Below are 13,211 nucleotides of genomic sequence, written 5' to 3'. Positions count from 1 at the left end.
CTGTACGTGTCCAATAGAAGTGGTTTAACCACTGATCCCTGCCGAATGGGTGGGGTATTGATGCCCTATTTCGCTCCCGGAGGAAGCAGGTGTTTCCAGCAGAAGAAATTAGACTGATTGATACAGGATGAACACGAGGAGACAACTATCTACATTTAAAATATTTGGCTCATAATATTTTGTTTGTTTTAACTCCACTCCATAGGTGAGTGAGTGAGTCAGCAAGTCCGTAAATACTTCGGTCATTATCGCTTGAACCAAACACACAATCTTGATGAGACTTGGCCACTAGCTTCATATCTGATGCCCAACGAAGGTTTATTGACCGCATCCAAATCTGTACTCATTAAGAGGATCTACTGGGTTGGGGGGGGGGGTTGATCCTCCCAAAATAGATATTTACTCTCTTCTCCGAAACTACACACACAATTTCAATGAAACTTGACCACAATTTTCATCACCCATGATGTACTAAAGTTTGTTCATGACATGAAAAAAAAACTTTTTAAAATGAGGGTCTAATAGGGTCTGCGGGGGTTTGACTGACTGACTGTTGCTTCTGATCCAGGTGAGCCTCAGGACACGCAGTCCTATTTTTATACCTTTTATCTTGTTTTGACCTGAAATGAAGGCCTGGATCCCCAGTTCAAATTGATCTCGGATTGCGTCACAGTGGGATGCCCTGTTGGGCATTCCTATAGCTCATGACACTGGAATCCCAGATTCAAATCTCATGTCAAGTCAATTGTCTCGTATATCTTTTTATTATTATTTCATATGCAGCCTGTTCGCTGCTGGTTACATCATTGCTGGGAGCTTGGGTGTGTCACTGATGTGGTGCCCCCTGTTCCAAGTAAGCTGGTACTCATTTTGCCGAACTTGGAAGGATGACAGGCTGACTCAACCCACCTGGTGTTATTTAATGGATGAGACAGGGGCTGAAACTCACCCTAGGATCTTAAGTCAGCCACCTTAACCGCCAAACCAACACTAAGCTTGTATGTCTTAATAATTGTTAATACTCGTGTGGATTGGCACGCGTTGCGCACCTCACCGCACATCGCTGCAGAGGCATAGGCATCTTTGACCATACTTGCATACTCTGGGAGTGAGGGAATGGGAGGGAATGGTGGGTATGGATTAGGGGGGTGATGGGGGATCGGGAGTTGTGGGGGGGGGGATGGAGGAATGCTGGAGGGAGGACGGTGTGGATGCTGCTGGGGATGCTTTTTCCCATATCTCGATCTCGATCTCTATTAATCAAGTCAAAGTTACAAAAAAAATTAGCACCGATTAATACAGGTAAGTCACGAATGTGTTTCTTTGGTTAGCTCTATATAAATGAACAACATGGTAGAATTTGTTAAAGAAAAGAAGTCGTTTTGGTCACACACACAGAACCATATAAATTTGCCCCATTATAATAAGATACTGACACTTCATAATGGTGCACAGGCTCCTCCATGAGCCTTAGTGAATATGAAACAACAATGGAGACGGAATGAAGAAAATATTTCAAAATTAATGAACTAATAAAGTGCTTTAAACGTTGAATATACACTAAATGAAATCGCAGCACCAGTCATAACATGCCCTCTGCACCTATGTTGTTTAAGTTGTTTGCTTTGCTCTTTTTCAGGGTAAGGTTGAAGCCGAAATGCACCTTCTAACAGTGGAAGAGGCGGAGAAAAGTCCCGCAGGCCTCGGCCGCAATGAACCAGACCCTTTGGAGAAGCCGAAGTAAGTCACGGTGTCTTCGTTAGATGAGCACATCTTACTTAAATGTATCTGCACTCCAAGGTGAATCAACCATACCCTAAAGTTTTGTTGGTAATTATTGACATGAAGTACCAACAAACAAACCAGATCAGCTGAAGTCCAAAACGAGAGGGATAAGCTATCCCATTACAAACAGTGCAGTGATCGTGTAACTGGTAAGCTATACATGTGCTACGGTACACCCACCCATCCATACATCCATACATCCTCAGCTGCTGCGCTTGGGTGCAGTGATCACAAGGAGGGTATTTCCAGCAACAATATGTTTTCCCACTTTGAGCAGACAGAATTCCCATGGAAATTATTTCCACTTTTGGTAAATCGATTCAAATCTACTTGAAGAGCGTTTTGCCAATTTAATAGCGTGTTTGCTCAGCTTACATTGGTTGGTGGCCTGATGATGACAACACTTGCCATGAATCTCAGAGGTTGTGCATTACAATCCAGGTGAAGTCAGCAGTTGTCAGGATTTGGATTCTAATGCTGTGTATCGACTGGGAGCAGGATTGCCAACATGAGGCCACGATTTCTTCATTTTCAACCACACTTTCAGGAGTCTCGCAGCTTGTGCATCTGGCTGTTTCCAATGGTTGATGCATCGGCAGCAGGTTGTAGTTTATTCAACCAATGAGCTTATGCTTTTGGGAGCTAGTGATGGCAGGTCTTGCTTGACAGTATCCAGTGGAGGAGTTTAGTATGTTTTTGATAGGCCTTGCATTCACGGCACGCCCCCATAAGGCTTCGTGCTATTTGTGGGAATCGTATCCTACCGAGCGGCTCTTCGAGTTGAGCACCATTGACTTTCGTGTTTCTAGTAATCGACCAAGCCTTTTTAGGAGGTTGGTAGCAGGATTTGTACTCCGACCACCGCAAAACACTCCATTCCGCAAAACCCACAAATGCAAAGAAAACTGAAAACCTACTTCGTGGGAGTACTTCCTGTGCTGCTGCCCTTTACAGGACAGCTCACTGGATGATGGGATTGGGGCAAAGCCTTGGAGACCCCCATTCCTTGATGATAGGAGGAAAAGCACGGGGTAAACATCCTGGGTCAGATTGCGGTGGTGTGTGGAAGAGTGGTACTGAGGTGTCATCCAGCAGATGGCAGTCTCCTTGGTTTAACCTGAGGAGGTCCCTTTGGGTGGGTGCCTGGAATGTCCTATCCCTAAGAGATGATGATCACCAGTGTCTGTTGTCATCTGAGCTCAAGCGTTTGAACATCGGTATTGCAGCTCTCTCTGAGGATCGGAGACCGAATAGTGGCGAGATCATGGTGGGTGGTTACACCAACTATTGGTCTGGTTGCTCTGATAGTTACCATGTCTAAGGAGTTGCTGTAGCTGTGTCCAATAAGCTGACTCTCATGATAATTGAGGTAACACCGGTCAACGGGCGTATTATGAGACGAAGGATTCTTCACTCCTTGGGTGTCGTTATTTCCCTGGTCTCTGTATATGCTCAGACTGAGGCGAGGGATCTCACCGTGAAGGATGCATTTTTTGCTGCGCTCGAGTCTGTGATTCATCAGTGCCCCAGGCGAGATACTCTTCGAGTCTTGGGGGATTTTAATGCATCGACTGGAACTGATAGGGATCATTATGAGGTGTGTGTTGGTTGCCATAGGTCTGAAACTGTGAACCAGAACAGCACTAAGTTCCTTGACTTTCAAAGAAGTCGTGGACTGAGGGTGGCTGGTTCATGGTTTCAGCGCCCACAGGCTCATCGCTGCACTTGATATTCCAATGCTGGTGATGTGGCTAAGGAGATTGACCATGTGCTCATTGATAGTTGCTGGAGGATGATCCAGAACTGCAGGGTCTACTGGAGTGCTCAGTTCCTCAATACCAACGACAGGCTTGTTTTAGCAACTCTGAAGTTCCAACTTAAATCCGGGAGAATGGCATCATCCCAGCCTCGGCTGGATGTGGGCAACCTCAAGGATGAGAGGGTAGCTGAGGAGTTTACTCACAGGTTGTGTGTGGATTTGAGGGGGGGGGGAGATCTGTGTGCTTTGGTAAATCCTGAAGAGTTGTGGAGCGCCTTCAACACCACCATCCTTGATGTTGCCGGTGGATGTCTTGGAACTCACCGTAGGGCAAAGAAGATTTACGTCTCTCATGGGACAATGGATACCATTGACCAGAGTCACAGGGCCAGGCTTAATGGCAGAGCTGAGCTATTCAGCGAGTTGAGGCATAAAATGGTATGTGTGGTCAAGTGATTCTCGTCCTGCTTTCAGGGGAATTCATGTATTGCATTCCTCCAAGCCCATCATTCGGTGGACTGAAGTTAGAGCGGAGGGTGGTGGGCTCTTGCCAAATGAGTCCGACATGAAGGCCCGCTGGGCTGTTTACTTTGATCGGACGCACAAGGCTGACCGACCAGCTGTTGAGTTGGATGTCAGGGGTGTTACTATCCCTATTGCTGACCCTCAAATCACCTGTGATCCTTCTTCATTTGTGGAAACACAGGCTGTGGTAAACCAGTTGAAATGGAGTAAAGCTACAGGAATCTGTGGCATCTGTGATGAACTTCTCAAAGCTGATGGAAATGCTGCACTCGTGTCGTTGCATGCAGTTCTGTGCTCTGCCTAGAACACAGGCATCATCCCAAATAACTGGAAGAGGGGTCTTGTTGCCCTTCTGTGGAAAGGAAGGATGATCGCAGGACTTCAACAACTACCGAGGGGTGACGCTGCTCTCAGTGCTGGGCAAGGGCTTTGCTCGGATAATGCTTGATAGGGTTCGCCACCTTCTGCTTGAGCACCAGCACACAGAGCAGTCAGGCTTTGCACCAAAGAGATCAACGATTGACCGTATCCTTGCTCTTGGGGACTTCACCGAACGCAGACGAGAGTTTCGGCCGGGGCTGCTTGAACAAAGCGTTCATTTCAGTGAGTCGGGATGCCCTCTGGAGGATTCTTGGTTTTTGTGGGGTGCCATCAAATCTGATCACTCTGATATCTGAACTATACTCTGGTACTCAGAGTGATGTGAGATGTGGCTACCATTTCTGAGTTATTGGATGCTGCTATCTTGTCTGCACCTGTTTGTGGTGAGGATGTTAGGTCACGGAGAGATTCACTTACCTTAGCAGTGATATTTTATGTCTCGGCTGGCTGTGAGTCAGAGGTCAATAGACGTCTGGGTCGGGCCTGGAGAGTCATGGATTCACTGGATCATGGGGTGTGGCATTGTCGGTACATGTGCAGGAGGACGAAAGTCCAAGTCTTCAGATCTGTGGTGCTTCCAGTCTTTCTCTGCGGATGTGAGACTTGGACTCTGACCAGGGATCTGAGATGGAGACTTAAATCCTTTGGCACCAGGTCTCTTCGGAGAATCCTAGTCAATCGCTGGTCGGACTTTGTGTCCAACGAGCGGCTGCTGAGAGTGACTGAAATGAGATTTGTTACCTGCATAGTCTGTGAGCATCAGCTGCGGCTGTATGGACATGCGGCCCATTTTCTTGTCGCTGATCCTGCTCAGCGATGGATCCTCATGAGTGGAGTAAGCCAATGGACCGGCCACATTCCTCGTGGTTGCACCAGGTTAATCCGCAATTTAAGGAGATGAGGATGGGCCAGACATCTGCCTCGGGGATGGTCAGACGGAGGCCCCTGAATTACCAGTGGAAAGTGGATGCAGTGACGCGCTGATCCGGCGCATGCTCCCATACTTGACCTGACCAGACCATCGACGGAAAGCGACAGAACGACACAGATCAAGAGGCCACAAAAGTAATCGAATGCAAATTATTTGATGGAAAAATAAAATCATGTATGGCAATAAGAATCATTGGGCCTTTTAAACTAGTCATGATTCAAGTATGGACGTTAAAGTTGGCATCCCATCTGCCAGCATTAGTTGGTGTACATTAAAGATCCCATTGTGTCCTTCGCAAAGAGTAAGCGAGCTATCACCGGCACCATGGCTAAAAATTAAAAAATTCCTCCCATGACCTTGCATTCCCCCTGTCCCAAAGGAAACTGAGTGCAAAAGGGTCAACCCCCAAGGGTGTTGTTACGCCCCTTCGCTGGGCATGCGGATTAGTCAAAGTGGTAGTAGTGATACAAGTCTGAGCAAAATGGGCACTGCCAAATCTTTCAGTTTATTTTGGAGAGTACACAGCACCTTATCCTTTGTGTTGAAAAGCTCCCACTGGGCATCAGGTTGGAGGAGTGTGTTAGCTATTTCAGGCCACAGTTTATCAGATCACTCAAGGCAACTTCACTACACCTATACATGAGGTTGGCCATCCTGCTCCGAATCTATAGATACGCAATTCTATTTTTGGAAATAATGCTCATCTTGGGAGAATCTATACAGTTAATGACCTTCAGGGTAAGGGGTATTCTTGAGGTGTTGACGCCGCACGTCATGAATGGCTCCAAAACCTGACGGGGAGTTTTTAAACTTGCGTCTAAAATGATGTCATTTGAGTTGATTAATCTGTCGTCGTAGTGTGATTTCAAGAAGTCCTGTCCAAAATCTGAATGTCAGTTTCACTCACATTCTTGGTGGTGATGTTCAAGTGTCAATAACTATTTTACATTTGGTAAAGTAGATTTGAGATCCCCATCCCACAGTGCTCCAATACAATGCAGTTTTTGTTTTTTTGTCTCCAATACAAGTCTATGCATGTCTCCCTGCATCTCATCGTTTTCCCTTCATCTTTCTTCAGTCGGCCTGACACTTCCTTCATGTGGTTCCTGACACCACTGCGTTCCATCCGTTACCTCATCTGCCATCGCTACAAATGGCTCATTGTGAAGATTGTCCTGGCATTGCTTCTCCTTGCCATGCTTGCACTCTTCCTCTACAACATGCCAGGATACATTGTGAAGAAGATGCTAGGGGCATAATTAGCCACTAACTCGTTCCTTTGCCATGCAATGGTTCGACACACCTTTACCCTTTTGAAATGAAATCCCAGCAGCGCTCAAAATATCCACTCAACAGATTCTTCAACAAGTAGCTTTCATCTCCCTCTAATAATAAGTGTCTGACTCGGTTTTAGTCCCCTTGACAAGACAATTACTGGTACAACAAGCAGCCAACAAAGCATAATCACACCAATGATGTCTTGTATCATCCATTATATTTGTAACTGATTGATTGATTGATTGATCAAAAGGATCTCCAATGCTGCTCTGCTCGTCCTTGGCTGCACAGTATCTCATTTCTGAAGCCCTCGTTTGATTTGTTTTGCATATACTTGTTGCAAATAAACACATCACAAATGCACAATTAATATCTCATGACGTGTTTCAAAGTTCATTTGAATTGTGAACTATTTGAGAAAACCACAAAAAGAAAATCAAGTAAAGCTATTTGCAAGTCAACAAGTCTGTTCATTGTGAAAAAGAAAAGGTTGTTTTTGTTGTTGTTTAAAACTATTCAAGTGTCATATATATATATATATATATATATATATATATATATATATATATATATATATATATATATATATATATATATATATATATATATATATATATATATATATATATATATATCGAATTGTTTGTTTGTTTATTCATGATGCGACTCCTCTGAGCTCCCAAGGTTAATCACCACAAAACTTTATAGGATAACATTTTTTTTTTACCACGATGCACCTAAATAGGGGGTTTAAACAGTTATTTTCTCAAAATTCATAACTTATAAACCCACGAGCCACCACCTGTCACAATCTCAGCAAGGGGAGATCCTCATAAACAATGCTTTATTTAAATAAATTTTTAAAAACCAATTTTTTTCGGATTTCAACCTGGACGGATACCTGTATAATTGGTGAGATGGTGAACTCCAATCGCCAAAGATGGTATTGAATGTGAAAAATAACTGTGAAGATGTTACCATGATCGGTAAGATCTGAAAAGGAGTCACGTGACCTCTCAAATGCACTAATCATTCAAAAACCAAAAAGAGTACAAACACAACCAAAACATTGATTTTGAAGCAAATGTCACAGCTCATCGAACAACAAAACTCCCAAGGGTGAAAAATAGTTTGTATAAAAAAAAACATTTCCATCTTAGTTAACTTCACCGAATATTCACCTCCAAATATACATCCTGGAGTCGAAACCAAGCGATTTTGATCCCTTTACCCATATGTTTGTTTAGAAAGTTGGGATATAGATTTGATCTTGCGTTCCGATTTTCGAACAAAGCAGATTTTGAATATGTCATTTTATTTCATCATGATGATCTTGGGTGATCGGGACAATTGGCACGTTTTTTAACTGAGGCCGTTATAAATTTCCATAGGCTGTAGTTTGAAAATTACAAGTCACTACAAATTAAACAAGTTCAAATGAGCTAAGATCCTCGTCCTCTTGATGATGTCATAAAAACGAATATGACGTCATTGTGATGTATCAGGTTTGCGACTAATTATCTGTGCTAATGCCCGGCTTGATTCCCGCAAACAAAATTCAAACAGCTTGCCGAGTTTCAGAGATAATGGTATAGGCGATTTCCATTAGCGGTGATATTATGACATCAACTTTTTTTCTCGGAAGAATTTCCAAAATCGGAGATGGTTACTGCCTGCGCGTGGGCTTTCTGCATATACATGGCAAGTTTCAGGAAGTTTCGATGAAAACTCTGGGCTGTGAAACAAAAAGTCAAAAAATAGGAATGACGTCATAAAAATTGATATGACGTCATCATGATGTATCATATGTGCAGTAATTCATCTCTGCTAATGCCCCCATTCGATTCCCGCAAACAGAATTCAAAAAGTTTGCCTAGTTTCGGAGATAATTTTTTAGGCGATTTCCATTAGCGGAGATATTTTGACGTCATAACTTTTTTATAGGAGGAATTTTCAAAATCGGAGATGGTTACTGTCTGCGCAGGGTATTTTCACATATATATGCCAAGTTTCAGGAAGTTTCGATGAAAACTGTAGGCTGTGAAACAAAAAAGTCCACAAGAAGAAGATGAAGAACAACAACATGAGTAAGACTTAGAGATCCTCCATGAGGATCTAACAAATACATTAGATGAAAGCCAGATCGGCCACGCATTCAATGATCCAAGTCAGAAGGGTGAATAAACGAGATTTGGAGTCCTTATGACGTGAGAGACAGATGTACCATTATAAACTAGGGTATACAATTATATACAGTATACAATTCCTGCCACACAACCCACATGTTGCCATCTCCAACACGCCATGTACCAACTTATAAACCTCCAACAATCACTTCGCAATAAGGTAAGTTGTTTTGCTATTTGGTTGTTTGTGAACTTCCTGCTTTGAACTCCCAATGTTAAATCACAACAGAACTTTATAAGATCAGATTTCTAACCATGATGCACCTGACTGGGGGGTTCGAAACGGTCATGACGAGGTCATTTGGCCCGTTATTACTCCTTTACACCCTTTAGACCCAATTATGCTGTTGAGACCCCTTAGACCTTTACATCCTTTTGTCCCCTTCATACCTATTTTGACACGTTTGCGACATTCTTCTTTGGCCCTTTCAACACTTTTCAGACCTATAGACTTTTTAAGACCCTTCGGACAATTTAAGACCATATGCTCTTTTGCCCATCGACCCCTTTAGCCCATTATAATACCCTTTAAACACTTAAGACCCCTTTATGACCCCAGAGACTCTTGATGCCACGAAGATCCCTTCGACCCATCAGACCTTTAGACCCTTTTTGACCTTGTAAGACCTGTAAGCCACTTTAGACCCCTTAGAAAATTGAAAAAAATATTCCCCCGAAAATCGTTTTTGACAACCTTTTTCATGCACCATTTGCGTTGCATCACAAGTTGCAATGACGAATTAAAACTGATGTTGAAAAGTCAAACTGAAACTACTGTTCGACAAATCATCAAATGGGAAACCAGAATGAAATGCTGTGAGAAATACCAAATGGAAACTTCCGAAAGCAAAGCTCTGGGGAGTATAGAGAGAGGTGGCAGGTTGGGGACTGAAGAAGCGATGTGGAGAGGGATATGTGCCTGGAGGTGGTTAATTGGCATTAAAAGAACTTCGGTGATCTTCGTTTGGGTGGTAGGCCCAAAACGTGCATAAATCCATTTCCCAGCCAAGCTTTCATCACATCACCCTCACTCCCAAGGAGTACTTCATAGGTACAAGCATGGATTGGAAATCTATGCTGGTGGAATGGAACAAGGTTGTCGAGGTTACCAGCTCCACCCACTGCGATACATTTACACTGAATTCCCCTTTCTACCAATACAAACTCATTTGAAGTGAGACGTCGGTGATGGCTACCTTGCGAGTATCTCGCATGTTAGGGATGCAACCTTAAACCTATCATGCATTTTGCATTATCCCCATTCATTTTGAAAAAAAACGGACATTGTAATCAGCTCTGTCTGTCTGTCTGACCATCCGTCACGCCATCTCCTAAACAGTTGTGCAGAAATTCACCAAACTTGGTAGTTTTGATTATATGGAAAGAAGGTGCAAGAGCAGTATCATTTCTCATCCCACCCCCTCTGTAGCAGTGTCGAAAAGTGAAATACCAAAAAATGCAATTCTGGGCACATTTTTGATGAAACTTTGTATATGCAATCAACATTGGGGGACGCATGAAATGTGTGATGACTTTTTTTGATTTGAGCCCTGGGTCATGCCCCAGGGGGTGGGGACCTTGGGTTACAGGGGTGAAAAAGGGAAGAAAAAAATAACACTAAATTTGATATTGGGTAATTCCTAGTGGAACTTTTTGCCATCTTTCAACCTTGCTTTAGGTGGGAAACGTGTTGATTTGTGATGGCACGCCATAGACCGCTCCAGTTCTGTTATGTTGCTTTAAAACTCTGTGCTAAGCTAACGACGTGTATCCATGAAACCTTTTGCTTTCTTTTCACCCACTGGACAAGGTCGTAACAGGATTGTGGTACAATCAACTGTAATTAAATCCTAAGTGCTTATCCCTGCAACAAACAGCTCTGCAGTCGATGCTCAGTGCAGAGTTGTTTTACAATTTACAATCACGAATGGGTTAAAAGTCACTTCTGTGCCTTTCTAGGCAGATAATTTTTTTTTTCAAGAAGTATACTTTAAAATCATACATTTGGCATCCTTTGAAAGTTATAAGATATTTCTCAGATGAAATTGTGCCAAAGGCTGCATGGTTATTCAAGGCATTGGTCTTACACCAGTTCGTGTGAGACCGAAGCCTTTACAAGTACATCAAATTCCATGATAACTCATCTATTCACGAAAGACAATGAAGGATCTTTAACCTCCACCGACAATCAGTGCTGGCAGACGTGTCCTCCGACTTAACATTCTTCCAATGGACGGTACACACATCGATGCCTCACCCTGACTCTGAAACACCAAGATGACAGTTTATAGCTGGGTCGAGATTCAAACCCATGCTTGCCAGCTCAGAGGTGAGAGGGCTGGACGGTAACAATTTCCAAGTTATGCTTCACACTAATCTTATCACAGGCAGACCCAATTAGGAACACAAGACAAAGGAGAGCTGACAGCATGCATTGGTGTGTATGTGTCTTTCTCGAAGCACTAAGAGGCTCACATTTGGACCACCTTGTTCAGTCTAGAGTGGGTCTCTGCTGTGAGCATCTTGAGTGAGTATGTCTCTCTCTCTCTCTCTCTCTCTCTCTCTCTCTCTCTCTCTCTCTCTCTCTCTCTCTCTCTCTCTCTCTCTCTCTCTCTCTCTCTCTCTCTCTCTCTCTCTCTCTCTCTCTCTCTCTCTCTCTCTCTCTCTCTCTCTCTCTCTCTCTCTCTCTCTCTCTCTCTCTCTCTCTCTCTCTCTCTCTCTCTCTCTCCTGGGCTGTCTTCCTGCTCGATACGTGGCACTGCCTTTTGTAGCCAGTCCTCTGACATACCCTCCTTACATGGGTCTGGCAGTGTGAAGTAGCACATGTTCGAGACATGACATAGCACACGAGCCCTCCATATTGAGGTGCAATGGGAAAAGACAGACATATGGATAAGGGTGACGGGGAAATCTAAGTAGACATCTGATTGTGGTTTATGCTAATTGGGGTTTACACTTAAGATGATACTCATTAAAGCACAACTGATGAATAATTAACCATTCATTTTCATAACTATTCATAACAATAACCTGGATAACATTACAACTTATGACACCATTTAGATGGCTGGTTTGCACTTGAACTGCACAGACAGTTGAATACAATTACCTTAAAATGCAGTTGAATGCAATCAACTCAAATGAATTCAATTACGTTAGAATGCTCTGATGACTATGTGTTCAGTAATTAGAGAAATTGGCAAAAAGCTCAAGAAAGATCCATTTAATTTGCACTTCGTCTCAACTGCTGCTCAAGGACAGACAAACCATCATCATATTCATTTAATGAAACTTTCCCCTAATTTAGAGGGTTTGTCGATTGATAGCACATCTCCATTTGGTTCCTTCACTTGCATCTTCTTTCTTCAGACATAATTAACCCACAATGCATTACACAAGTCAGGGTTAAGCAATTGGTTCACCCTGTCTGTCTACAGCCCATGGAACAGATATTCCAAACCATTCACCATCCCCACAATCCCCTGGGTTTCTCTGTTCAGGGTCCAAAAATAATTTGTTTTGTCTGCAGCCTGCGGCTGCTGGTTGCATCATTGCCGGTAGCACAGCTGTCCCACTGATGCAGTGCCCCGTTTTCAGTAAGTTATTACTCATTTATCTGACCTCATACGGATGACAGGCTGAATTAAGTTGATTCACCAAGTTGATTGATTCAATCAACCCACCTGGTGTTAATTCAACGTCACGACAGAGGCGTGAGCTCAAGACTTGAACATCGACAGCCAGCCACCTTAACTGTTAAGCCAATACCAGGTTTTCCAAAAACAATATAAAATAATGTTTGACATGACAATTTTCTTTTTTGAGCGGACAGCACAAGGTGGTTCCAGGCCACACAAGATCCTTCGATAAACACAGCACAAATAAATTGCCACTGTTTCATGAAAAAAAATTAAACTTCCATCAAATACATTTTTGGGTTTCATGAAATGAACATGGAATGTTAACTTTGGAAGGAAGGCGCGATTGATTATCGACGTGTTCACAGCAATGTCAACAAAGTTGGTAACGGAATCACATCAGTATTTGGGAAATTGGTAACGGAGAGAGAAATAAAATTCATTAAACCGAAGTTGAGAATATCTGGGTGGAAGTGGGATGTGAACTCAAACTTCCTAAAATCACAAGGTATGAACTGTACCCGTACATAAATTTCCTTAAATGAAGCACATTCCAAGAACCACCTCAACTTTGGGCTTCATGGTTCAACATTTTCATGTTTTTGTAATCAATATTATTCAACATAAGGTTTCCCCAAATTGGCTGCCTTGTTATTACGAATTTAGTTTTCACACAACAACAATAAAATTCACCTTCGGCATAAAAAGAAAACCAAATTCGGAAAATG

At 43.0% G+C, this 13,211-nt stretch overlaps 1 protein-coding gene across 1 annotated transcript in view; it reads left to right on the top strand.

Annotated features, from left to right (window-relative positions):
- The window catches only part of LOC147012691 (otoferlin-like), a 163,649-nt gene extending 156,620 nt beyond the window's left edge, over positions 1-7,029 (top strand). The window contains exons 46-47 of the mRNA XM_085853778.1: positions 1,640-1,740; positions 6,460-7,029. Of these exons, the coding sequence (XP_085709904.1) occupies positions 1,640-1,740; positions 6,460-6,640 (282 nt within the window). The 3' untranslated portion in view covers positions 6,641-7,029. The remainder of the gene's footprint in view (positions 1-1,639; positions 1,741-6,459) is intronic.
- The last annotated feature ends 6,182 nt before the right edge of the window (positions 7,030-13,211 follow it).

Source organism: Eptatretus burgeri, chromosome 14 (genome assembly GCF_056783735.1).
Source record: "Eptatretus burgeri isolate ZD-2024b chromosome 14, Ebu_testis_v1, whole genome shotgun sequence".
Classification (NCBI taxonomy): domain Eukaryota; kingdom Metazoa; phylum Chordata; class Myxini; order Myxiniformes; family Myxinidae; genus Eptatretus; species Eptatretus burgeri.
Note: the sequence above shows the minus strand (reverse complement) of the source record. Positions and strands in the feature narration are given on the sequence as shown.